This window comes from Bos grunniens, chromosome 21 (genome assembly GCF_055505025.1).
Source record: "Bos grunniens cultivar Pamir isolate PY7600 chromosome 21, Bosgru_T2T1.0, whole genome shotgun sequence".
In the NCBI taxonomy this organism is placed as follows: Eukaryota; Metazoa; Chordata; class Mammalia; order Artiodactyla; family Bovidae; genus Bos; species Bos grunniens.
Genome location: NC_141185.1, coordinates 37,606,977 through 37,634,733, shown reverse-complemented (window position 1 = coordinate 37,634,733; position 27,757 = coordinate 37,606,977). Strand labels below are relative to the sequence as shown.

General features: G+C 54.2%; 1 protein-coding gene across 3 annotated transcripts in view; it reads right to left on the bottom strand.

Moving 5' to 3' along the window:
* The window catches only part of LINGO1 (leucine rich repeat and Ig domain containing 1), a 218,891-nt gene that overhangs the window by 13,776 nt on the left and 177,358 nt on the right, over positions 1-27,757 (bottom strand). The window contains exon 1 of one of the 3 annotated variants that reach the window (XM_086363929.1): positions 4,081-4,678. The exons of 1 other annotated variant lie outside the window; for it this stretch is intronic. In XM_086363929.1, coding sequence (XP_086220055.1) covers positions 4,081-4,086 — 6 coding nt within the window. In that variant the 5' untranslated portion in view covers positions 4,087-4,678. Of the gene's footprint in view, positions 1-3,781; positions 4,679-27,757 lie in introns of those variants that run through there. One more of the 3 variants, XM_086363931.1, reaches the window with a different exon arrangement.

Genomic DNA, 27,757 nt, shown 5'->3' with positions numbered 1-27,757 from the left:
GGGGAATAATGGGGATACTCATCTCCTGCTGGGGGAGGCATTAATGGCCCAACCAATTTGGGAAGCGCTGTGGCACATTTCCTAGTGAAGCTGACAGTGAACACGACGTGTAGTCCAGCAATTCTGCTCCTAGCTGTGTGCCCCCAGAGATGCTCTGCATGTTGTCTCAGGGAAGGGACCAGAAAGTTCACCGTGGTATTGTTTGTAAGAGCAAAAAGGGAAACAGCCCACATGCCCGTTAATAGAAGAAGGATAATATACTGAAGAATAAATGCAAATAACAGAACATTATGCACCATTGAAAATGAATGAACTACACCTATCATTATTTGCAACAATATAGATGAAGCTTAGGCATACAACATTGTTCTTCAATGTTTTTTCTTAAAAGCAAATTCCAGAGGATGGCACAGTTTCCTGTTCCTTTTACAGAGTTCAAAAATAACTAAAACGGAACAATTTCTCTATATTAAACTATGATTTTTAAAAGGTAAGGGAATACTAAATAGATCATTTAGGGTAGTGGTTGCCAAGGGATGAGGGAGAAGAAACACACAGTAGATGTATATTGCTATTAAAGTGCTGGTGTTCAGGTTGGGAGGAGGGTCATGATATTCATTATATTAGTAGTAGTAGTAATACTAAATATATTAACTAATTAACAGGCCATGCCTGCACCAGTGAGCAAGAGTCCCAGACCAGAGGTCAGGAAGAAGGCATTCTAGACTGAGCCCCATGCTTGTAAGCTGGGGATTTGGGGGAAAGTCATTCTGCCTCTCTGGCCCTCCATTTTTTCTTAGCTATAAAATCAAATCTCTGTACCACCTACAAGGCTAAGACAGAGAGTACATCACTGATACTAGGAGTAATAGCAGTTCTGGAGAATTTACTGTGTACTCTTCTAAATGCTTTGCACATATGAACACACACAGTTTTCATAATGGCCCTCTGTTATCCTCACTTTATGGATAAGGAGGCCAAGGCCCAAAAGACTAAGTATCAATAACTTGCTCAGAGTCACAGAGGTAGGCAGTGGGAGAGCTGAGATTTGAACCCAGGCATCTGCTTCCAGGGACCAAACTCAACAGCCTCACTCACGATAAAATGACATTGAAGGAACTGAATGCACACGAGGAGAGGACTGTTGTCAGAACAGCTCTACTGGGTCCACAGAGCCCAAGGATAGTCACTCAACACAGAAACAAAGGGCAGCATGCTTCAAATGCATTTGGAAATGAACTTGCCTTCCCACACTCTTTCTACCAAAAAACAGTCCCTGGTTCTAGAATCCTGCTCTTTATGTCTCTGCCAAATCTTCTATTGCCTCAAGAGATACCCAGCCCCTCTGTCTTCCTAGAGGACCCCTGACTGCCGCAGCCCCCCAGGAACAAATCCCATCCTTCTCTGAGTACCCATGTGTACTACTGAATACCCTGCCGGGGCCTCCCCAGCCCTGCCTGGGGCATCCTTGATGTCCTCCACCTCTGCCATCCACAGGCTGAAGATACTGTGTCTCCTCCAGGTGGTTTTAGCCACCAGAACCAGCTGCTCCCTGGTGCCTCCCAGAATCTTCCCTATCCTAGAGGCCAGGCAGGGGAGCCCTGGGGCTGGGTACAGGATTGCCTGGAGTGTTCAAGGCAATCCATGGGGGCCATGGGAGGGTCTAGTCCAGGGCAGAGCAGGCATCTCAACCGGGATGTGCAGAATAAATGTATGGATGAATTGGTACAATATTAGATGCAAACCAGGTACTGTGGGTGACTGGGGGAAGAGGGTCAGTGACGGGGAGCAGTCAGGGAGGCTTCCTAGAGGAGGAGCCAGGAGAAGAGAAGACCTTCTAGGTAGAAATGCTGAAGCAAGCCAGGTGATGGGGGGATATGTAAAGGGACTGTTGAGAATGGGACAGAGAGCCATCAGTAGGTAGCCATCAGGAGGCGGGAGGTCCCTGAGGAGAGCTAAACTAAGAGACCCCAGCCAGCAAAACCAAGGCTCTGGCTCTGAAACCACACACCTATGGCCTTCCTGGCCCTTCTCTAGCCCCATAGGACCCACTTCCTCAACCCCATGTCTGACACACTGCCTCACACTTCCTCGGGACCCTGTGCAAATCACTGCACTGTCTCATTTCTCAGCAGGAATGAATTTCCCCACCCTCCAGACCCTGCTCACCATTTGCTTTGGTGGCACCCAGAGAGCAGACCAGATGAACCATCACTGGTACCAGGCATCCTGTCTGGCTTTATGCTGAAAAATGACCCACCCTCACAAGACTTTTTTTTTTTTTTGGTATCCCGCTGGAATTTGGGTCTTAGAAAATAATATCTAATATAGGAAAAATGGGTGCTCAGAGGCAGGGGATGGAGAAACTGATCTCTAGGATCAAAGAAGATTACTGCAAGGGTAGGGTGGTCTCTCTATTGCCCTCGGCCCACAGACTATGATGCCTTGGCCCTGAGCACCCAGCCATCCCCCCAAACCTGGCCCCTTGCACTGGGAACCTACTCTAACTCCAGGCACGGGGGAGTACTGCCGCCTTGACCAAGCCCTACCCAAAGCCCACCTTACACTTAAACTGGCAGGGAGTGGGAGAGTGGGCGGAGACAACAAGAATACCACAAGGGGACCGCCCTCGCCTTTGCTAAGCCTCCTTCCAGGAGGGGCCGCTGGGTGCTGCCCAGCGCCCCTCTCTGGGTTCCGAGGAGTTCTTGGCCTCTCCCTCCTGCCCCCTAATCCCTGCCTCCCACCTCAGGCCATGGGGAGAAGGCAGGAAGGGCAGGCAAGAGCTGTCCCAGCAGACTGGGTACTGGTGCCTTCCCAGAGGTGTGAGCACTCGGCCCCTCCTGGCCACACAAGGACAAAGGGTCTGGGAGCAGCTGACCCTCCCTTCCCGCACAGCACTCCTCGCTAGGTGTGGGGAAGCCTGGATGCCCGGGCTTATTGCTCCCTGGGCATGGGAGGCACCGGTGCTGAAGCCATCGGCACAATGACCAGCAGGGCTGAGCCGGAGCCACGGGCCAGGCAGGGCTGCGCACCCTCCGGCCCCGAGAGCACAGGAGGGCTGAGGGAGGGCCGGCTGGCAGAGAAGGGGCTTGCCCAGATGGTACTGCCCCCACCTCAGGGCTTCCTGCCCTTCCACCCCTCCAAGGCAGAGCTGCTGCCAACCTCCCAGATGCCCCAACTCCCCTACCCCAACCCCAGGACCTTTGAGAACAAAGAGGAGATGCCGGTACAACCAGGGCTAGATGGAGCTGGGCTGAGACTCAGGGCACGAGACAGGAGGGGACTGCCCACTGGGCCTGGCCCCACCCCTCTTCTACACGGGATCCGCCTGGAGGTGCCAGGGGAGTAGGAAGCCCACAGCCCACCTTACAGAGGTGGGGAGAGAGAAGGAGTCCCCTTCCTTCTCAGCCGGGTCCTACCTGCCACCAGCTGTGCTTCAGAATGAAAAGTGGGGCAGGGGGGAAGTGAGAAGCTGGGGCTGAAGACAAAGGGGAGGCTCCTCAATGGTTCCTGGGTCCCCCTCAACCCCAACTCCCTCTCCTCCATTCCTCTAACCCCCGGTCTCCCCTCTCCTCCCCCTCACTGGGCAGGAGCTGGAAAGGGGCTGCTCCTAACCATTAGGGGAGCCAGGAGGCGCCCAGCCCCGTACCCGTGAAGAAACCTGGTCCCTGACTTGCATCCACCGGCATCCACAGGGGTGCCTGGAGCAGATTTGGGCTGCCTGGGGGTGTCTGGGGTCTGTGGTAAGAGGCAGTCACCCAATGCTGAGCGGGGGGCTTACCTGCCAGGACGCCCAGTGCTCAGGATGGGAGGAGGGTCAGAGGACGAGCAGGACGGGGACCCCTCCCCAGCTCCGGGGTCCCAGCTAGCCAACCTGGAATCTGTTGCGGTGGGAGGAGCTGGAAAGCTTCATTTCTGAGGCTTCAGGGGGGCGGTCAGATCTGAGACCCCGAAGAGGGTCTGGGAGACGCCAGGGTGCCCCACAGACCCAAGAGGGCACAGCCCGGGCCGACGGCGGCCCCCAGGGGCGCTCGCCGCGGGGCTGCCTACTCGGGGCTGGGCCTCGGCCGCCGGGCTCACCTGCATTTCGGGCGCGCCGTCCGTCCGCTCGGCTCGGTCACCAATCGCATGTCTTCCTCGCCGGGCCCCAGCCCCTGCCCAGCCCCCTCCTCCGTCTCCTCCTCCTTGCCCGACACCTCCGCCCGGCAGTCCGCGCGCCCTCGCGGGGCTAGCCGTCCGTCTGTCTGCCCCACGCGGGCGGGAGCCAAGCCGGGGCCGGGCAAGGGCCCGGGAGTGGGGTGGCGGGAGGCCGCGGCCCCCGCGGGCGGAAGGGCGGGTGCGTTCAGAACGCGCGACGCGGGCTCTACGAGTCTAGTTCTGCGCCCCGGGCTGGCCTGGAGCCGCCGCCGCCGCCGCCACCTCTGCCGCTGGGGCCGGGGTCGAGGCCGGGCGCGCTCCGCAGCGGGGCCGGGGCCAGGGCTGAGGCCGGCGGGCAGCGGCCGCGCATGCTGCTAGGAGCCCCGCGTCTGGAGAGGAGCCGGAGCGGCGCGGGTGGGGACTCCGCGCGCTCCGGGACCGGGACCACGACCCGCCGCCGCCGCCGCCTGCGCTGTTGCCGGCCGCCCGCTCCGGCTCCCGCGCCGGCTCCCGCCCGGGCTCCGCGCTCTGCCGCGGCGCGGGGAGGGAGCGCGAGCAGCGAGGAGCGAGCCAGGGAGGGAGGAGGGACCGAGGGAGGGAGAGAGCGAGCGGCGGGAGCCGGGCGGGGGAGGAGAAGGCGCGGCCGCAAAACCTAGGGAGGGGGGAGGTAAGGTGGGGAGCTCGGCTCCTTTCAGAGAAGGGGGCGGAGAGCGAGGAGCGCCCCGACCACCGCCCTGCTTGGATGGGGCAGCGAAACTGGCAAGGGGGAGCGAGCTAGGGACGCGTCAGCCTTGGGCTGGGGGACGGGGGTTGGGGTGGGGGGGGGGGGAGTTGCGGAGGCGGGCAGCGTCCCCGTGCTCCAGCCCAGCATACGGCCGCGCCCCTCCCGGTCCAGGCCAGCGGGGCCCCGGGGAGTCCCATCTGTGGTCCTCTTGGGTATGTGTGCGCACCCTCGCGTGTGGCTACTTGCGTGTACTTGGGAGCGCGTGAGTGTGTTCACACGTGTTCACTGGGGTCATTGCACACTGCCATGGGGAACCGACACACGCACGTGAACCCGCAAGGTTCCCCCAGACCAGGGTTGTTTGGAGGACGGCGTGGGAAGGATCAGGCCAGGAGCCTCAGTCCTGCCTGCGCCTTGTCCCCTCTTCTCGGAATTGTCTGCGCATCCCCGGAGAACCTACATCCTGGCGGCCGGGAAGCTCTGGGAGACCCGGGAGAAGGCGCTCTAGCCCCGCGGCTCTACCAGGAGCTAGGTCTCGCGCCCTCTTTTACAGCCTGGGTCCCCGCCCAGCCTGTCTTCCTGTCCAGCAGAGGGCAGCAGACCGCTGGGCCGCGGGCACTGCACCCAAAGACCAGCAGAGGGCAACGCAGAGCCTCAGGCTTGTCTTGGCTGTTCCCCGTACTGCTCCCCAAAGGTCCAGGGGATCCTGAGTTGAGGCGCATTCTCGAATAGGCCCAAGGAATGGGACCACTCCTCAAAGATCCAGGTCCTCCTCGACCGGCAGATACAGAGAATCGGCTGGTGGAAGTGTCTAGGGAAAGCCTGTAGAGTGGGCTACGACCCTTAGGACCTCACCTCCTTCCCCATAGATCCTGACATTCACTGCAGTTACCTGTCTAGCACGGTATGGCCACCAGTGTCCCCCTACTCCCAGCACCATCTTGCTTCTCCACTGTTCAGCCTCACACACAGCCCAGAGAGTTGCACAGACCTGTTCTAGCTAAACAGAGTTTGGGTCCTTCTCAGGCTCACGGCCACACCACAGCTCTGCAGTCCTGTCTGGAGAACGATCTGCTGTATTCCGTGTCCATCCAAATCCTAAGCCTAGCTGAAGCCCCTCCTAGCAAGTGAGGACGCTGTGCTGTGCACTCTGCATTCATCCTCCAACAACCCTGGGAGGAGGCGCTGTGGTTCCCCCTGTGACATAAAGAAGGAAACCCAGGCTCAGAGAGGTTCTGTCATTTCCGTGCGGACGAACAGCTAGTAAAGCCCGGAAAGGGAATCTGAATCGCCTTCCGGGGCTCCGAGTAAACCAGCAGGGGGCAGGCTCGGCAGAGGGACCTACAAAAGGCGGGAGGGGAAGAGAGGAAGCGACACATGAGTCGCCGCCTTCCCTTCCACAGCCCAGCAGGCGACTCCCCGGCCCCTCGACTCTGTGCCGCCTGGACCCCTGTCCCAGGCTCCCCAGCTCCCCCACCTCGGCTGTTTGTGAGTTACACGCGAGCTCCCGCCTCCCGCGCCGCCTCCTCCCACAAGCCCGACAGGAATAGACGCGCTCTAGCTCCTGCGTAAAGGCTCTGCCAGGCACCCGGCGAGCGCTCAGACCCGCTGCGGGGCGGGGGCGGGGGCGGGGGCTATTCCTGGTGCGGCGACTGACGCAGACACCGCGCGGCCAAGGCTTCTATCCGCCCCCGACTCACCTGCTCCCCGCCTCAGTGATCTCGACGGGGAAATGGGGGAGAGCCCACCGCTCCCGCCCCACCCCGCAGGTACTGGCTGAGAAAGTTGGTGTCCTGGGATGAGGTCTTCTGGGGCCCACAATTGTCCCTCTAAACCTTGGAGGCAGCAGGGACGAAGAAAGTGCTGTATATATCAGAGAAACTGCCCCCAGAGTCTTAGTTCTCCACGTGAACAGTATCCAAGCCTTTTACCCCTCCGTTTCGCTCAAAGAACTGACCCCTCCCAGCAGTCCTTATCTTATTTCACCAGTGGAAATGATGAGGAAGGGGAGGCTCTGGGGGGAAGTATTTAGAAAAAGACATTTTTGAAGGTCTAGCCTGGACCTGGTGAGAGTACACACCCCTGGCTTTGTCACCAGAGACCCTATGGGGTAGGGGGACTGTCACTGGGAACAGATATCTTTCCGCTCCTATCTCGTGGGGTGATCCCCAACACAGTCCTCTTAAGGACCAAGACCAGGAAGAATGTGGATTAGGAAGGCCCAGAGACCATGCCCTGTAGCTTTAGCTGAACAGTGTTCACCCGCACCTCCAAGCCTTGGTCCTTACTGGCCCACCTGCTTGGCATGCCCTATCCCTGGTTCCCACCTGCATTGCAAGACCACACTAAGACCATTTGCTTCTATTCCTCTCCTCCTCTGGCTGAAATGCCCTTAGAGGCATGAGTCCAGTCTCCTCCCTCTCTGTCCTCAGACTAGGAGCTCCCAAGAGCAGGCCTGAGACAGCATATCTTACGGGTGGGCACACAGCAGATCTCAGCTTCGGGGTGAAAACTTGGCAAGTCCAAGTCACGCAGGAATTGATGGCTGGAAGGGGTCAGCCTGCTGATGCCTGAGTGCTCCCAGCAAAGTGGAGAAGCTGGGGATTTGTCAGGGGACTCAGGAGGAGGGGCAGGGCCTCTAACATTTATAGAGCTCCTACTGTGACCCAGGGTCTGCTGTACTTTATCTCACTTCAAGATGGAGATTGCTATCCCCATTGTACAGATGAAAAAACAGGCTCTGGGAGGGCTGGTCACTTGACCAGGTTTATTCTGTATAAGAAGTAGAGCTGGGCTTTGAAGCTTTGTGTGTGTGATGTCAGAGCACAAGCTCTGCTCTCCCCACTCTGGGAAGCTGAGCAGACAGGACCTAGTCCCCCGTGGCACAGGCAGGAATGGGTGGCACATATTGGTCTGCCAGCACGCCTGCTTTGTGCTGGTCCTGCCCACTTGCATCCCGGCAGCTCTCAGGGTTTTACGATGATGATTATTTCTGAAGGCACTTGAAATTAATGACAGCTCTAAAATGGCTGGGACAGTGGAGTCATTGCTGAGACCTCTAATTAGTAAGAAAAACGGAGGAGACCAGGAGCTGGGGAGGCAGGTGGGGGCTGGGCAAGTGGCACTGGGCATGAAGCAGGGCTGGGGAAGTGGTTTGGAGCCAGCTCCTAGCCAGAGGTCCCTGTGGAGCAGGTGGACACTGTATCCCATTTGAGGCCACAAATTTGATTCTGAGCACTCATTCATTTGCTGTGTCACCTTGGAGGGAGTCATCGCCCTCTCTGGGTGCACGTCTCCCCAGTTACGCAATAAGGAGTTGACCTGGGGGGGTCTCTAAGTTTGAGGGGTTCTATGGGGAGACTAGAATGAAGCTGTAAGAGGGGGCTCCTTGAAAGACGACCCTGAGTCCCTGGAAGGCTGAAGCCCAGAAGGTAGGGGGCCCTGTAGCCTCCAGGAGCCACCTAGAAAGCCTTCCATGTTGGGACTGCCGAGGCTGCTGGTGTAATGAAGTCCTGAAGACTCAGGCTGGAGAGAAGTGGATCAGGAAGTGGCAGAAAATCCATAGGTCAGAGCCCTGTGCTGGAGCAGCTGTGGAGGGGGTGAGGGATGGGGTGACACCTGAGGGGGCTGGCAGGAAAGTTCTCTTTAGGAGGTAGGCCCGGAGCTGGGACCAGGGCTAAGACCTTCCTGCTCTCTCTTCAGCCCTTCCCTAAGAGCCAGAAGGGACTCGGGGACTCCAGGGTCCCACCTAGACATGTAACAGAAGATCTGGCTGAGGTACCTAAAAGGGAAAGGACTTACTCAAGGTCACTTGTCCAGGTGCGCCCTAGCTCTCTGTCCTGCCTGGGGCAGCTGGCACGCAGGGAACTTATTTATACAGTGGCTGGCTCTGTTGGATGAGGAGATGTGCTGGCTGACACGGAGGGACACCCACCGTGGGTAGAGGCTGAGGCCAAGACTCCAAGGGCAGGAATGTGAAAAGCCCACCCTCCCTTCCTTGGGGCATCCTCTTATTTATCATTAACAGCTTTCCTAGATCCTTAGACCTGAGACCATTTCCTTGAATCCTTTCACCCACTCCCCTTCCAAGGCAGGGCACTATGTGGCCCCCTCCTTCCAGAAGCCTGCTCTGAGCCCCTCTGTCTCCTTCTCTGAGCTGGCCTTTGTATCCTTGGGCACCTCTCTAAGCCTCAGTCCCTCCTCTGTAAGACTGGGCGGATCAGTAGGACCATTTCATGGGCTGGTGTGAGGATCTCATGACAATACGCAGATACCCAAATCCGCAGACGTCCAAGTCCCTTACAGCTGGCCTTCTGAGTTTGTGGATGCAACCTGTGGATACGGAGGACTGAATGCACACCCTGTACTTGCCGCTGGGCCTGGCACTCAGTAGGTGGTTGATAAACTTAGGTACTTTTGATAGTTATTATACATACTGTTATGGCTGTGCTTTGCCTCCTGACCCTGCAGCACGTCCTCTGTAAAGACAGGGGCCTACCTTCCTCCTGACCCTTCAGCCCATCCTCTGTAAAGACTGGTCTACCCTAAGGTTCCTTTCACATTCCCATCAGGAGAAGCCTGGGCCGAGTTCCTTATTCTCCGAGAATCAGGAACACCCTGAAAGCAGAGATTGATCTTGTGTCTCCTCCAGTTTCCTCAGAGAGCCTGAAGCCCGGATTCCAGAGAGTCTGGGGTGTGCAAATTACACTCAACTGAAATCCATTCATCAGGAAGAAGCCATGGGTTCCTCTGGAGAAGGGGGCCAAGGCATGGAGTGGGTGGGCATGGATACTCTTGAATCCCCAATTCTCACCTCCCCTCATCTCAGGGGCCTCCATAACCCACGCCTCCTTTGGAAATATTCCAGCATCGGCGACATTCACTTATCTAGAAACAATGTGGGCAGCAGCCTCCACTAGTTGGAATTGCACTGAGAATTGGGGGAGGCCAAAGCCTCCTGGGGAGCCCACAGCAGCCCACGGCAGGAGCCCACGGCAGGAGCCCACGGCAGGGATGAGGTCCTGGGACTGCCCCTCCTCAGTCTGCTGAGCTTGGCGCCTGGCTGCTGCATCCATAATGACTGAGATGCAGGAAATCTGTCTGAGGCCAGTCGGTGAAGGGGCTCGTCAGTCCACCCTGAAGTCCCTCCAGGGGAATAACTCATGTTCCTGACCTTGAAGTTAGCTCTCCTTGAGAACACAGGGAAGCCATGCACTCCATTAAACACACACACACACACACACACACACACACGATATCCAAATGATTAAATTGAGAGCAAAAACAAAAAGCAAATATAAAAAGTAGTTTGTATAAAGGGGCACTCCCTGGCTCTTTGGGAATCTAGGCTCCAGGCTTGGCAGAGCGACTTCTCCCAAGAGCCTGGGCTTGGCTGTCCCCACGGATCATGTCAGGGGGAACTCGAGCTAATGTGTGTAAACAGACAGCACTATTAGCAAATCCATTTATTAAGCACTTGTCTTGAGTTCTGTTGTGCAGGAGACTTGTTTATTAACTTAAGTCGGAACCTGTTATTAACTTAAGCCAAAGGCAGCATGGCAGCTCGGAAGACATCCAGCCCCAGAGCCAGGCAGCCTTGAGTTCTGGTCCTGGCTCTGTCTCTAATCGCTGTGTGATCCTGGGCAAGTCACTTTGCTTCTCTGAGCTTCAGCTGCCCTGTGATAGGCAGCTCCTAATGTCCCCCAATGGTCCCTGTATTCTGGTATTCCCCAGTCCTTGTGCAGTCTCCTCCCCTTGATCGTGGGCTGGACTAACTGACCCACTTCTAGTGAACAGAATATGGCCGAAGGGATGGGATGTCACTTCTGAGATTAGGTTACAGAAAGACTGTGGCTTCCATCTTGGGTACCCTCTGTCCATCACTTGCTTATTCACTATGAAAAAGGCCAGCTGCCATGTTATAGCTGTCCTGCTGAGAAGTGTAAATGGAATGAAACTGATGTCTCTAACCTAACACTCCAGGAGGGCCTGAGACTTGCCAATAGCCACACAAGTAAGCTTGAAAGCAGACCCTCCCCAAGTCCAACCTTGAGATGACTGATGCTCTGGCGGACACCTTGATTGTATCCTTGTGAGAGACCTTGAGCCAGAGGTACCCAACTAAGGCTCACCTGGATTCTTGACCTACAGAAACTGTGAGAAAATAAATTATTTGTTGTTTTAAACCTCTATGTTTTGGAATGATTTGTTATGCAGCAAGTGGAGATAACTAATACATGCTTCATTTGTCAAGTGGGCATACAAATTCCTTCCTCCCAATATGGCTGGGGGCATTGAGATAATGCAGGAAAAGTGCCTGCTGCCAATCTAGGTGAAGGATGACACAGCAACCAGGTGGTTATCTAATACAGTTGAGGAGATGCACGTTCTGTGACCCAACAATCCCCTCCTGGGTATACAGCCTGGAGAAGCACTTCACAGAAGACAAGCACAAGAATGATCCTAAGGGCAGTGTTTGTAATAGTGAAGAATCGGGAATCCCCTGAAGGCCCATTACAGGTAGCAGGCATGAACAGAGTGTGGTATACCATGAGTGGAATACTATGCAGCGTTCAAAGTGGACAAGCTAGAGCCACACGTGTCAGTGTGGGTACTCTCACAAACACAATGTTGAGGAAAGAAATCAAAGATGGTACCACTTATAGAAGGTTTAAAAACAAGCCCCAAACCCTGTAAGTGATGTATGGATATCTCTACATATTTTTAAAAGCATAAACACACACATAAGGATGATCAAGTCTGACTCCAGGGGAGTGTTACCTCCAGGGAGAAAGGCAAGGGAGGTGTAGAGTTGGCCTGAACCCCATACTGACCACTTACCATGAGCACAGTGGATCTAAGTCACTCATTGAATCCTTTCCACAACCCCATGGGGTCCATTCTATTATTCTTTCATCTTACAGAGGGGAACACTGAAGCACAAGGTCCTCAGGGAGATTTTCCTGGAGTCCAGTGGGACACCAGGACTTGGTTCCTCACTTTGTCACTAAATGGAGGGAGGCCACATTACCTCTCAGGCCTCAGTCTGTTCTCTAGCTTGGGAGAGACTTGCCCTCTGCCTCCCCCTTCCTAGGTGTGGATTGAGATGTTGGGAAAGTCTTGATTAGTCAATCTGAAATATTTGCAGAAGCCCCCATGAACCAAGTCTGGGGCTGGCTAGGAGAGACTAAAAACAAGGAGGTGTGGATAAGAAGGGGCTTCCCAGGTGGCACAGTGGTAAAGAAGCCACCTGCCAATGCAGGAGATGCAGGTTCAATCCCTGGGTCAGGAAGATTCCCTGGAGTAGGAATTGGCAACCCACTCCAGTATCCTTGCCTGGAAAATTCCATAAGCAGAGGCCCCCTAGCAGACCACAGTCCATGGAGTTGCAAAGAGTCGGATGTGACTAAGCACACATGTATGCACATGGACAAAAGGAGGTGTGAAGAATATGGTTCCATTCAACACAATTCAGTTCCGTTCAATTTTGCACAGACTTCATTCACAGACAATTGTTGAAGTTAAGGAATATTGCTTGAACACCTACAATATGCTGGGCCCTATATTAGGTGCTTTCCTAAATTAGCTCATGCAAGCCTCAACCACAACCCAGGAAGGTAGGAACTATCATCTCCATATAATCAAGGGGGTGAGCAACTTCCCCAGACCACACAGTAGAACTGGGATTATCAGGATTTGCCCTCCCTCCACCCTTGACCTGCCCTCTGTTTGGTGTTAGGGGCATAGATGGGAAGGGTCCAGGCCTCATTGCCCTCTGGGGATCCTGGCCCCGACCAGGAAGGTCTGGAGGAGTTGGGAGGAGAGAGAGATGTGTGTGGCTGGGGCAATCAGGACAGGTTTCCTGGAGGAGAGGGAGGGACAGTTGCTTCAATGGGCTCATTAACGGTGAAGCAGGTGAAGGCATTCATCCGTCCATTCTCCCATTCATATCCTCAGTTAATGCTACAGCTTTCTCTGTGCACCAGAGCCCATGATCTCCTGCACAGGACAGCACAGCGCCATCTAGACTGAGGTGAGGGACGCATGGGGTGTCGTGCACACACAGAGCAGGGGCTAGGGAGGCGGGATAGACAACCAGGAGGTGGTGATAGCTGAGCTGAATTCCAAAATGTAAGGGGTCAACCGGCAGACAGAAGGTGGGGGATGGGACTCCAACAGAGAACACCAGGGGCAAAGGCAGGGCCCTGGGACAGTGGGGACAGACAGCCGACCCCATGGAAGCCACCAATGACCAAGGCGGTTCCAGCTCAGCTGAGAAGGGGCTGGGGGGCTGAGGCCGCCACCATCTCTCTACCAGGTAGGGACAGTGTCCGCGTGCTGAGTTCTCTAACCAGCTGGGTCCCCACGCCAGCTCAGCCTTATTGGGCAGGCAGGGCCCCTCTCCAGAGGGATTAAGAGCAGGCGAGTACGAACCATAACGGTGCATGTAATTATGTGCAAAAATGAAGGAGAGCGTCTTAATAACTGATGGTGGGAGAGAGTAAATATCAGCAGAGGAACCCGGCTGTATCGCCACCCCGTCCCGTCTGGCTGGGACCCAGGGCAGCGCCTGGCCGCTAATATGCCCATAAATTATTGAAGTTATAAAGAAGAAAGCAGGTGTCATGTCGCACCCATAAACAGCTTGTTAGCTAAGACTAACGAAGGGGCAGCCTGCCGCTTGGCATCGTGTGGGCTCCCCCAATGGCCTCCCTGATTGCAGAGGGAAGATGGATGACGGTGGGTGTGGAGAGAGAGGAGGAGAGACTGGCCGCCCCCTCCCTGCCCCCATCCAGCATCCTGACCCACTGTGGAGTCAGGTGGTCCTGGGAAAGAGAGGAGGCCCACAGACGTAAAGAGCCCCAAACGGGCTGTGAACTCCCCTCACTGCAATGTACAAGCAGAGGCTGGACCAAATGTCCAGAGGGCACAGAGGAGCCAGAACTCTGAGGTCCTGCCCAGTCTGACACACTGAGGCTGACTGGGGTTACTGGGAAGAACCGGATGCTGGGGCCAGACACGCAGGGTGCACATCACAGGAGAGCCACCTGCCGGCTGTGTGACCTCGGACAAGTCACCCACCCGCTCTGGGCCACTTCCCATTCACACTACCTGGGTCTAGCCACGCCTGTCTTGGAGGATTGTGAGGAGGATCCTAGGAGCATATGTATGTGATACTCTGGGTGTGCATAGGAGCCCCCTCTACCTCCCTCGTCCACCCCCACCCTCACAGGGGCTTCTAATTAGATCAGGCCTAATGAGGCTTCCCTCTGCCAGGCTCTGTTTATGCTTCATTTAAGGCCTGCAGGACATTAGGAGGAAGAGAGAGACAGCTGAGGAGGGGAAAGGAGTCCAGCTGCCAGGGCTTGGCCACCCCAGGCTCCACCACACACAGGGCATCCCCGCCCCAGGGAACAGAGGAAGAAGATGGGGGATACTCTGGAGCCAGAGAGAGAGAGAGACCTTGGGGTGGAGAGGGGAGTGGGAGGGTAGGAGGGAGGTTGGGAAGGCAAGCATTTTGGCTCCTGGATGATAAAGAGCTTGAACCTCACTGTCTCTCAGGCTGGGAGACCTGTGGTCTCTAGAATGCTTTCCTCCAGGGGGTGCAGCCAGTCAGCCTGAGTGGGGCACTTGGGTACCCATGTTGTGGTCAGCTCTGCGAAGGGCCACACAAGACAAGAGGGCCTCCTTCCTGGGCCTAGGGAGGGTGCCCAGGAGAGGCAGCCAGATCCCCCTCCGTAACCTGCGTGAGACCACACAGGGAGCTAAGGGCAGGCCTGACACCTGGGCTTGGCTTCCAGCAGCAGAAATACCCCCAGGAAAGCATTCCTTCTGTCTGTGGTTTCCTTCTTCTGGGGGAAAGAAAGGAATCCTGATAGTTTCTATCAGTTATGCTTTGGGCTGGGCCTCTCCTCCAGGGGTCCCCTCTGCACCCCTTATCCGGTGCAGGACTGCTCTGTCCCACCATGGCCTTCTTTGCAGATGCACAGAGGCATCGTCACTGCCCAAGGTCACACAGCAAGTCAATACTGATGCCTAGAGCCAGGCCCTCCTGCCTCTTCCCACACCTGCTGGGCTCAGCCCTGGAGGAAGTGGGAGGCTTGAACTGTCACACTGGCTGCTGGGCACTGTGCTGTGACTGTTGGGATGTGAACACTCTGACAGCCATTGTGGTGTGGGGTTCCCAGGAGCACTCCTCCTGCCTGAGGACTCCCAGCCCCAGGCACCTGCTTATCTACCTACCACCTGCCCAGTGGGATGACAGCCAGTTGGCCTGGACAGAGAGGAATGGAGACATTTTGGAGGGACGGCTCTTGGGGCTGGGTGCTCACTCAGAACCTAAGGACACCTCTCCCTACCCCTGCCAGGAGAGGGAACATCTTTTGCCCAGGATCACAAAAGTCAGATGTGGGGGAGCTGGAACATGTCTATCTGGTTTCAAAGTCTGCACCAAACTAAAAAGGCAGAGCATATAGAAGGTGCATAGAGTGGTTACAGGCTGGTGTGCACTTTTGGGGGGGTGGGTTGATCAGGTCAGCCCCTCATGGCTCCTGGAGATCCACACTGGTCCCTCCTTGACCGCTAGAGGGTCTGTCGCTCTATCTCTGTCTCTCCCTCCATCTCTCTGGCTTACTCTCCTTCTCTCAGAGGGTCAGGGAGAGAAAGGCAGGCCAGACTCCTGGGCCAGTGACAGGTGGACCTGACCATGCCCCCTGGATGGCGCTGGGAGCTGAGGAGTGGAGAGTAGGGAGGTTGCCTGGTCTGGATCGGTGGGGGAGAATAGGGCTGTCCAGGGGGTCAGGGGAAACACAGGGCCCTGGGGGTAGGACTGAGGGCTGGGCAACCCTTGAAGGTGAGAAGGACCCTCTCTCCTCCCTTAGCTAGGTCAGACCTTGATAAGGACTGCTGGACTATCAGCAATCATCAGGTTACACGGAGGGGAAGAGAGGCTCGTTGGGGAAGGCTGGAGGGTGGACATATAGGGAGGACAGGAGCCTCAGGTCCATGGCACCTCCTCGGGTCTCTCCTGGTGACGTGAGCTGCACCCCCTTTCCTGCCATTCTTGAGTGTGCTGTCCACCAGTCATAGCACTGACGTCAGGGAGGCTGGGCCCCTGGGAGGATGCACCCCAAGCTCCATGGTTGAGTGTTTCCATCCCAAGAGGAGCCACAGCTCTGGCCCAGAGGCAGCTAGGACCAGAGGAAGATCACAGGCAGGGATGTGAGAAACCCAGGCATCCTTTCTGAGAGTCTGGACCACCCACGGCAAGACCCCTGGGCCTTTTGCCCTCTTGTCTCCTCTCCCTCTAGTATGAGATTGGGCAAGGGGATGATGTATCTGCAAACAGGGATATGGGTGAGTGTGATGAGTGGGATAACCTTCTGGAACAAGGAGCCCTCTGGGCAGAGCACTTAGGCAAGTCCTTTCACCTGCTCCAAAGTATCGTGAGGATTTAATGACATAACCCATTCAGAGCCCTGGAATAGGACCCAGCGCCACGATCGGCCTTCAAGAGAGTGCACTGCTGTGATCATGAGTCTAGTTGGTGCGGCAATGTCTGCTCTGTGTGTGTATCCAGTTTTTTGTGCTATGGTCTTATCATCATCATTATTATAACAGTGCTGTGTTGCAAATCTGTTTGTGTCATTGTTGAACGTGATGTGTCATTTCGGTCACGTATGTCAGGGTTAAGTGACCTGAACAGGACTTTTCTGCATCTCCCCATTTTCAAAGCCCCGTCAGTCCACAGATGGAAAACCCAAGTCCCCATTCAGGGTTTCCAGCTGTGCTGGAGAGGAGCAAACTGTGGTCTACACCTAGATCATGTCCACCCTCTCAATCCCCTCTCTGCCCGTGTTGTCCTAGAAGCCCACCTCCCCCAACTGGCTGACAAGAGCCTGAAGGGCAGATGAGTGAGGGGCGCACCCTGGTTCCAGGAGTTCCGAAAGCAGACCTGAGTACCTATCTGCCCCTTCCGGGCCTGCTACCTAATATGGCATTTCTATAACCAGTGAAATGAGGGTGGCACTGATAGACATATGAATGACACCAGGAGGGCAAGAAAGAACCCAGCACAGGAGAGGGGCCCCAAAGCACGGCTGAGGCCTGGTTGACTTCTCACTGGTCACTCCTGAAGCTGGTGGACACAATGCTGGACGGTACCCTCAATTCCTTCAGCAACATGTACAGAGGGCACTACTGTGCCCATTTCACAGATGGGGAAACTGAGGCTCAGAAACAGGAAGTGACTTGTCCTAGTCAGTGGAGCCAGGAATAGCAGCCAGGTCTGGCCCTGCTGACAGTCACAGAGGTTTGGGAATGGAAGGAGGACACTCCAGTTGGAATCTTTTCCAAGGGGTAAATGATGTGGCTCAGGGCAGCCTGAGGTGGAGACATCTAGAAGGCCCCAGACAAAGGGGGGCCCCCACACTGAACCAAAGCATGGGCTCATACACTCAGATGCAGTGTGTTCACACCACCTGCTGGGGTGTGAAAACCAGCCATAAATACCTGCATTGTCGTGGTGCTCATCAGGCAAGTGGGAAGAGAGGCCTGGTGTGCCCTCAGGAAATTTCCCAGTGACTCACAGACTTGTAGACCCCCCCCCTTGGCACACCCAGACACTCCTTGCATAAGCACATCCCCTAAAACTGGCTAGTGGGGAGCCTCCTTCTCCCCCCGCCAACACTTCCCAACTCAGGGGACTGAGGGGTCCACAGGGCTGAGCGGAGGGTTGACCCCGAGGCCTGCTCTGTCTCACTGCCTCACTCCCCAGAGGCAGCCCAAGCAGCAGGTGGGGGTGGTACTCATCACCACACATCCCGCCAGTGCCCAGCGCTCTCTCCCCACCCTTGAACTTGGCAGGGACAGCTCCACATTTAGTTAACATGCTGGAGGAGTGTGTTGGGGTGGAGGGGTACCTGCACAGCTCATGGCTAAAGATAAATGCCAGCGAGCGTCTGAAGTGTGGGAAGCGCCGTGAACAATTTCAGGCCCTCCCATCCCCCGGCAGGTTGGTCCCTCCAGCTGCCTCCCTGGCTTTGCCCACACCTGCGCTCACTACACAGCTTCCCGGTCCCCCTAGAGAGCAGGCTCCAGACCCACTTTAGAAAGGCCAGCAGCCCTCCCTTAGCCATCAATTAGCTCTGGGAAATGGAGAGTGAAGAGAAGAATAGTTCAACATCTTGCTGCTAATTCTCCCCTCGTGGCGGACATTAGCCTGTCCTCCTCAGTGGATCCCAGGAGCACAGGATCCCAAAGGCGTCCCCAGACACTTCCTCTGCTGCAGGAGCCAGGAGGCCCCAGAAGAGCCTCAGCATGGCTGACGCATGAGTGCCTGAGCAAGCCTCAGTTTCCCCATCTGCAGATTGGGGATACTGCCAAGCCTGCCTGCTTCATGGAGGGGACAGTGACACCAGAAGGGCCTTGGGGGTGTGACGGGGCGGACACCCATCTCCTGGAGGGGCAAATGCACCTATGCCCCCCGTAGTCAGTTAAGGCACAGCTGGTTCCTGTCTCTGCTTCAGCTACACGTCAGGGAAGCGTGTGTGAACCAGGGACCCCACCCAAACACATGGCCCCCACCGCTACTCCAGCACATGCCAGTGTGCCGGCGGACCCAGCACACATGTACACGACGGCACACCCCAACCTCCACCCCTGGTATACATGCTGGCAAACTCTGGTTCTGTCCCCATAAGGAGTCCTGCTTCCCAGCGCCCTGCTGTCATGGCAACCAAGAGAGCTGAGTCGGGGGCAGGAATGAGGAAACAGGAGCCTGGGGGAGCAGACTGGGCTGCAACTCACAATCCATGGAGAGGTCAAGGACTCCTTCCCGCCTCTCACCTCTCTCTCAGCGCTCCCAATACAGGTCACACAGCTCTGAGCACATGGAGCCCGGGCAGAAACCTGCAGTTTCCCCCACACCCCGGTGGACCAGAGCAGAGCCCAGCGGGCCATCTCTCCTGGAAAGACCAGTAAAACCTACATTCAGGGCAGGGTCTGAGGGTCAGCCCCTGGCTCAGATATCTCCCCATGCTGAGCTGCCATGACCCTTCTCCGTCTCCATCCCCACCGCCTGCGGTTCAAGCATCGGGTGTCCTCCCTGGGGTCTCTGACTCTTCTCTGTCCTCAGGGGCACCCAGGAAGGGCAGGGACTTTGACAGTCACAAGAGATGGGGCTGGGATTGGCAGGCAGCCAGGTACGATGTGCTCCTCTAAATGAGGCCCAAAAGAGAGGCAGGCCCCACCACAGATGGTGGAGAAAAACAGAAATGCCTAATACTTCCTGGGCGTTTACTCTGTGCCAGGTACCAGGGCCCTCCTGTAATCTAGGCATTCACTTATTTCCCACTCTCAACAGCTCCAAGAGGAAGGTGCTCTGAGACAGTCTCTGTCTTACAGGTGAAGACACAGAGGCACAGAGAAGCACAGTAATTTACCCAAGGTCATAGGGAAGGAAGTGGCACCCGGGGAACATTCCAGCATAGTGTGAAGACTGGGGAAGGCTCTCAGCTGGTTGGGTGTGTGGTGGGGGACCTAGAATTCATTTGTCTAACTGCCTATTTTACAGGTACTAATGCTGAAGCTGGGAGGAACGTTTCTCTTGTAGCCTCCCTGGTGGGAGTCTAGGGCCAGGTGGGCGCCTGGCTGAGAATCAAGGCCCCTGGAGCCTCCCAGACCAGGCCTCTGCTATGCCCCCTGTGCTGTCTTGCCCCCCACAGAAGGCACTAGGAAGCCAGAGCTGAAAGGGTTCCAGTTTGTCTGCCAGGGCACAAGCCAGTGGAGAGGCAGGCCCAGCTCACGAGAGGGTCTGACACAAGATGATCAGTGATCAGAGCAGGAAGGGAGGAGAGAAGAACCCCAGGGAAGGGAGGAAATCCCAGGGGTCTCCCTGGACGAGGCAGTCTTTCAGAAGTGGTAGGATCCTGACCTTTAGAGAATGGGACAGACGTTCTAGGAGGAAGGAACAGTAGGTGCAAAGGTGTAAAGGTTGGACAAGGTGTACACAAGGCCCATGGAGTAGCCACAACTGCCCAGAATGAGGTCAGAGTCAGAATATGGTCAGAGGCTGAGTAGGGGCCTGGGAATTCTTCTTCAAGTCCTTCCTCCTCAGCACTGAGGGCAATGTTTAACTCACTGATGAGATGTGTCCTTTTCTAAAAGGCCAAGGGGCCCAAGGGGCTCCCTGAAATTGAGCAGGAAGACTCACAAAGAAATCCCAGTGTTAGAGATCAGAGACGGCTCCTTCCATTAGAGCCTGTGCTGGGGCGATGACAGCCTCGCTGAAGGCCATTCCAGGCAGCCTGGGACAGGCACTGGCCAAGCCTCGGTCCCCTCTCTGCTGCCATGCCCCAAGCCCTCTCTCCTTTGTCTGTTTCGCTACCACTCCCTTCCATCCCCCCCCCCTCTTTCCTTGTGTCTTTCTATCATTGTTCCTTTATTTTCAGCCCTCAGCACTTTTCCTGAAAAAGAACAGCTGGGCTGCTGGAGTCACAGAGGAAATATTTTTTTGACTACTTTGCAGATTCCCCTTCTCTATGAAAACTGACGCCACCATTGCTAACTGACAGGTGGACGCTGAGATATTTATTTCCTTGTCTCCTTCTTTCCTCTCCCTCTCTGGGCTCTGTTCCGGGGTATATGGGAAAGACAGGGAAGTCACACAGCAGTGGGAGGAAAAGGGTAGTAAGGGGTAGAACTTTGGCATCAGGTGGGCAACTGGGGCCCTCAGTAGGATCGTTAATCCCATTTTACAGATGAGGAGACTGAGCCCCAAGACCACCCAGATACAACAGTAATTACAGTACTAACACTAAACACAGAGCTGGCATTTAAGGAGCACTTGCTGCATGCCAGGTACTGTGGTAGACCTTTCGCATGCAATGAACCAATGAGGCGGATATATTACCGAGCCCATTTTACAGAGGGGAAAACTGAGGCTCACAGGGAAGTCACTAGGCCAAGGCCACAGAGCTGGACCAGTAGAGTGGAATATCCCCCCATACAACCATGCCCATGTTCATTCTGCCAGCTGCAACCCCCTGTTGCCCTCCAGATGGCTGGTAGTGGGAGAATCAAGATTTGAAACCACATTTGTCTATGTTCTCATTCCAAAGCTGGACTCTACTCCATGCTGATTGCTGTTGCCAAGAAAACATTAGACAGCAGTTCTAATCAGAGAATGACCTGGTCTGATCCTGACCCCAGTCTGATTCCTGAGGCTAAGGGGTACAGACCTCCAGACCAAGCCTGGCTCAGCCTCTGACCTGCCCTCTCTGGACCTCAGAGACCCTGCTAAGTGGGGGAGACTGGAGAGGCTGAGCTCCAGGTAGCAACACAGGAACTGGGGCCGAGGGCCCCCAGGACCATGCTGAGCAATGCATGCCTCCTTCCCAAGGGTCCCTTTGCTCACCCTCTTCTCCAAGGCTGGAGAACACAGGCAGGCCCCTGCTCCTCTGGGATTCTAATCTGCTCCCTGTGGCCAAAAGACTCAAGGAGGGGACAACAGGAACCCTGGCCTGGGCCACAAACCTGCTGGTACACACCCCAGCAGCCATCAGAATCTTGCACACACACACCCTGGGGCACCCCTGTTAAGGCCAGGAGGCCTTCAGCTCTGTATGTGTTATTGTGGGTCCTGATTTGTGCACCCTCAAGTCCAAACTTAGGGACAGTGCCTTTAAGACTCATCCAAGGAATGACGATCAGTCCTGCAAGTTAAGAAAGGCTGTTTGGATCAGAGCTGGCAGTAATATAGGAGAGCAGCCTGTGTTATCTGCAAACCCGCGGCCCTCCTTGGCCGTCCAACATAAATGTGTTTAAATAGCAACACAGATGTACATGTCAATGGGAATGTTCTAAGCTAACGTGTGGCTGGTGTAAATGTTCATGACTTCAAAATAAACATGATAGGTGGCGATGCTGTGTTCAATGCACACATCCAGTCTTTGGTAAGAGAGAGGGCTTCATGAAAAAAACGTCTAGTTGACGTGAGATGCACGTGTGGGACCAATGGTAATGCGTGTGTTCACACAGATGGACGGTTAAGGCAGATGGAGCGATCAGAGACGGAAATCATGGTAAGAAAGGGTGGTATGGTGAGAGCAAAGCCCCGGGGCACACTGGGGAAAGGAGAGAAGGGTTCCAAGTGGGGACGAGGGTGCAGAGAGAGGCTGGGCCAGTGGCCTGTAGCCCTGGGGTCAGGGTGGAGAGCCTGCTCAGCTGGGGTCCAGATGTGGCTGGGGAAGGTCTCCAGCGGAAAACAGAAGCCAAGGGAGCCAGAGTGCACTGAGGGGACCTTGGAATCCGTGTGCCCAGGTGGACCCTGGACCTGGCCTGGGCTCCCACAGGCTGCCCCTCAGAGAAGAGCAATTCCCAAGACTGCTCATGACCAGGCAAGCGAAACCACTCTACTAAAGGGAGAGTGGGGAGGATAAAAGGGGGGCATCCTTCCACCACCACCCCAACTCTATCATCCCAGGAGGTCGATGACAGAAAAATAAAACTAGACTGTCAAGAAGCCTTAGTTCCAGCCCTAATCAACCACCAGGTAACACTGGTCAATGGACCTAAGATCCCAAGTCTCGGTCTTCTCACATGTAAAATGGAGGTTGACAATTTATTTAAAATATCCAAAACAGGCAAATCTACAAAGCCAGAAATTATATTAGTTATTGGTAAGAGACAGGGGTGTCAAAGGGAGTCAACGGATTTGTGGTTTCTTTTGGTAGGCGGGGGGGGAGGGTCAAAGATGTTCTAAATTTAGTTTGTTGTGATGGTTGCCCAACTGTATGCAATACTAAAAGATATTTAATTGTATACTTTAGATGGGTGAATTTTATAATATATGAATTATGTCTCCAGAATTCACATGCAGTAGTAAATAATTCACACACAGTAATTCACACATAATTCACACGCGGTAGTAAAGAATATGCCTGCCAATACAGGAGACGCAAGAGACATGGGTTCAATCCCTGGGTCAGGAAGATCCCTTGGAGAAGGAAACGGCAACCCAGTTCAGTACTTTTGCCTGGAGAAATCCCATGGACAGTGGAGCCTGGTGGGCTACAGTCCATGGGGTGGTGAAGAGTCAAACATGACTGGACACACACACAAAGATAGTTTAAAATTGATTGCATAAACAAATAAATGGACAAATTATTTCTAAAAACAATGTTATACATTGAATATATTTTGTAATAAATATACTAAAGAAAAAGAAAAACAATGGAGAGTGTGAAAATACCACCTGTGTGGCTCCCACATGAGATAGGGGCTTTGCCAACTGTAAAGTGATGCGCAATGTGAGGTGGAGGAGTCCTGGTCCCTGGGGCTTTGCTGTTGATTGACAAGCACCAGGGAGGCCAGTTTAATGTCTCCATGGTGTGTAAGCATGTGCACAGCATGTACACGCACGTGTGTTTGTATGTCTTTAAGGCCTGAGGCTCTCTGAGACTCTGCCACGGGGTTTTGAAGTGAGGGGGAAGAGAAGGAAGTAAAATTTCAGGATAATCTTAAAAGCGGAAAAAAAAAATTATTACGTGTCAAAAGGAGTGGAGAGGCTTAAATGGCTCCCAGGTGGGACACAGAATAAAACAGTCTTTGCTTTTATTTTTCGATTGTCTCCACGCAGGGAAGACAGGCAGAGGGTCGTCATAGCAACCCTGGGCATCCGGCAGGGGGCGGCCTGGACTCCGCAGGTTTGTCTGGGTTGAACAGGGTGAGTCAGCTCAGCAGACCCTGGAGGATGGGGCTGGGTCCAGCCCTGTACCTGTGTCCTAGAGGCCACCAGTTCCTCCTCTTCTGGGGGCCAGCACAATGGGAAAAGGACAGACAGGAGTTGCCTCATGGTGGGGCCAGTCCAGGTTCAGCCTGGGAGCTGAATCTGAAGGTGGAGAAGTCTCAGGATGGGGATGGGATGAGATGGGTGGCTGAAGGCTTGCCGGGGCAGTAAGGGAATCCTATGTGGTAGTTACAGAGGGGAGAGGCCATGCATGGCCAACAGATGATTGAACAAGGATTGGAATAAGTGTTGGAGGGTCCACCCTGGGTGCTGGAATGGACAGGGCATGGTGTGGAAGCTGGTGGCTCTCCCAACCACCCCTGAGCCTGTGTTAATGGAGAAGTTATCATTTTAGAGGCTAGGTCTAGAGTGAATTTGGCTCCAAAGGTAAGGGTCAGACAAGAGAGAAATGGGGAGAAGAAAAATCCTGATGGGAGGGACTTCCCTGGTAGTCCAGTGGATAAGACTCTGAACTCCTAATGCAGGGAGCCTGGATTTGATCCCTGGTCAGAGAACTAGATCCCACATACATAGCAACTAAGACCCAGTACAACTAGATAAATTTTTTTCATTAAAAATGAAAAAAAAAAATCCTGATTGGAAAAAAAAAGTAGCTATGGAAGATTCATGCATCTGGGTACATACAGAGGCCACTTTTAATGGAAATTTGAATTGGGGGATAGAAAGAGTCCTACATTTGTGAAAAATAGCTGGGAGTTCACTGCCCCTTTCACTGTGTATTCCTAGCACTGACATTCAAGGAACACTTTTTGAATAAATGAATGAATGGCAGAGGTCTGACTGAATGGTGTTCAGAGCACTACATGCGAGCTCTAAGGAGGCAGCTGACACCTTCTCTCTGATCATTTGCAGGCTGGTATTGAAAGTTAAGCAGCAAAAGAAACCAAGCTGACCTAAAAATGCAAATGAGGAGGTTGCTGGCCCAGGAAACCGGAGGAATCTGAGCATCACGTGGCCCAGGGCACACCCAGAGCGTCTGGCAACCTGAACTGGGGAAAAGTGGTCACCGTTCCTCTTAACGCCAAATGATAAAAACCTGCATTTGTATCAAGTGTGATTGATAAGAGTCCATTCCTACCAAGAAAGTACCACATTGTGCCAGGTGTTCAGGCTTCCTTAGGTCCTGCTTGGACTTAATAAACCACGATTCTGATACACGTGCCAACCTCACAGTCTGACATCCTGGAAGTTACACTTGCCAAACAGCTTCAAATGAAGAGCAAACACATAGGCAGTGGGAAGTCTTTGATGGGTAAGCAATTCCAGCTAGTGGAAATGTAGATTCTGGGGCATGGTCAGGGCAGACCCCTTCACCCATCAACTTTTGCTGCAGTCTTGTTTCAAAGGAAAGAGGGTTTGCAATAGTTTGGGGCTTGGTATCTTTGGATCTCCGGGTTCGGTCAAGCCCTCAGGGACTCTCAACTGAAGGCTGAGCAAGGGTAGCCTTGGGAGAGAGTCCTTGGGAGACCAGCAAACCTTGAGAGACCTTTCAAGTCCAAGAAGTCAAGAAACTCCTCAGAACAAGACACCTAGAACCCATTTCCCATTCACGACAGAACCCTGCTCCCTCTACTCACCAAGGAACCGTTTCCCTGGTAAAGGCCCACATGGCTTCTGAAAAGCAGGCAGTATATACATCATGGGGTCAAAGGGCATGAGCACACCTCACGGACCAACCAGCTTTGGCCAAAACTTTTGTTTTCTCTGTGAATCAGGGAATCAGTGGGACAAACCATCCTTCAAAAAGCCACTGTGAGGACTGAATAAGACAATGAATACTCAAGAGCTTCATTCACAGTAATATGAACCAAAGAATTACTAGTATTCTTGTTGCTGTTATTGATTCACTGGGTAGAAGGGGGTCCCTTCCCACAGTCCCTGGAGATTCAGAAACCTGTCTGGGCCTTCCAGCAGCATCCCTGCTCTGAACTATGAAATCTTGGCTGACAGCTCTTCTGTCTTTCTGATCAGCCCCAACAGCTCTTGCCTGTGGCAGCAGCTGGGGAAATTGTGTGTGTGTGTGTGTGTGTTGCTAGAACATGGGGAAATCACATTTCTCCATGCAAATGTATACTCCAGATGACATCTGTCACTCACATCCACACCAGATGCACCCCACCTCTAAGCCATGTTCCTGCTATTCTCTACCTAGAACCTGCTCCAGCTGAGTGGTTTGAGGTCCAGCTCCAATGCCTCTTTTATCAGGGAGTCCTCCTGGATTTCTCCCAGCCCAGCAGTGGTCAATGCCAGGATCTGGGAGGAGAGGACAAGAAATCAGGCTCAACCTATAGCCTGTCTGGTTTGTGCCATGATTGGTAACCAATGAGACTCCCTGGAGGGAGTGTGCCTCTGTCACAGCACCTGGTCTTTGCCCGCTTACCTGCCTGTATCTCCCTCTGACTGTGAGCTACTGCAGGGTAGGGCAGGGTCTGACTTGCTCAGTGAATATAGGGTGAGGAGAAGGGGAAGGAAAAGCCACCTCTTTCCCCAGTATAGGGGGAAACGCTGGTTGGTAGAGAAGCTCTCAGAAACCGGATGTCAGAGGTAGGGGTTGGGACCTAAGTCAATCCCTTCATTGGAAGAGACTGAGCCAAAATGAGAAAGGGACTTGCGTAAGATCACACAGCCTTATGTGGCTGTGACTTATGTGACTTAGGACTCAAGCCCAAGTCCTAAGTCACTCTGTATGCCTACTGTCCCCTCCTTGCCCCAGGCCTTGGACTCTAGGGCCTCCAGCCAGGGAGGGTGGCACCTTTCTGTGTAATGAGGGAAGGTGCTGAGTGAGAGGAGGGGTCCTTGGCTTGGTGGGCCACCCAGACCACCCCAGGCCTTCTCCATGTCAAATGCAACATTTGTTGAACAGAATTGAATTTACTGTTCGATTGTAGGAGATGTAATTTGATCTAGGTCTTATGAAGCCCTTAATAAAGTCAAGGTATTACTGTTATCTCCTGATTTTTTTTTTTCATGTGTTAAGAGGCACGCCATATGCCCTGGAGAAGACACCCCTCTGCTCTGTCCCGGAAGCAAAGGTCTTCATCTTCAAGGCAGGGACTGTCCGTCAGCCCTGATGACATCAGAGGAGATGGCCAGGAAAGGAAAGGGGGTTGATTCCCTAGGAGTTGGAAGTGCAGAGGAAGACAGCTAACACTAACTAGGCACCTTCTGTTTGCCAGGGTCTCCATCCCCTGTAGCATATTGTATGCTCCTGGCATCCTTGGGGGACAGGGTCATCAGTAAGGAATGTTTGCTAAGATCTCAGTTTTCTTCTTTCAGGCATGTAGTAAGGCATTGGACTTCCCTGTTGCCTTTGAAGTCAGACATGGCCATGTGACTTGCTTTGACCAATGAACTGTTAGTGGAAATTACCCATTTGGCTTTGGAGGGAGCGTCAGAGCCAGTGCCCCAGCTGGGCCATGCCTCTTCCCATTGCTATGGTATCGTGGGCACATGTGTTGAAATGGGGAAAGCTCCTTCAGCCTGGTGTCCTGAGTGACAGTTAAGAATGGACTCTCTCGCCTCCAGTTCCAGTTGCACAAGAAATGCAACTAAGATATCTTAAGTCTCTGATATTTTTAAGGCTGTTTGTTATTGCAGCAAAACCTACCTAGCCTGACTGACACAGTGCTGCTCTAGACCGGTTTTCTAGATGAGGAAACAGAGGCTTAGTGAGGTTCGGTAACCTGCTGGGGAACCAGAGTAAGTAGTTCACTCAGTCTCTATATACCTGATGCCAAGACCACACTCTTCCTAAGCTGGGGTTCTGCGTCTGCCAGGCTGGCTAGGGATGGTCAGACTCCAGTCAGTGGGGATGGGGGCCCACTGCTCAGCATCCAGGTCTCCTCATTTTCCATTCCACTGAGTGTAGTGTCCCTGTAACCCTTCTGAGTGGCCCGTTGGAATGGCCAGATTAGGGTCTTTCAGTCTGTGAGGGCTGGTGGAGGTCAGAAGCGAGAAGTTTGGGGAGGTCATGGATACAGTCCAGAGTTAGGCAGACCTGGATTCTAATCCTGGTTCTGCTACCCTAGCTGGGCAAACTTGGGCAAGATATTCTCCTTCTCTGAGCCTCAATCTTCTCAACTGTCAAG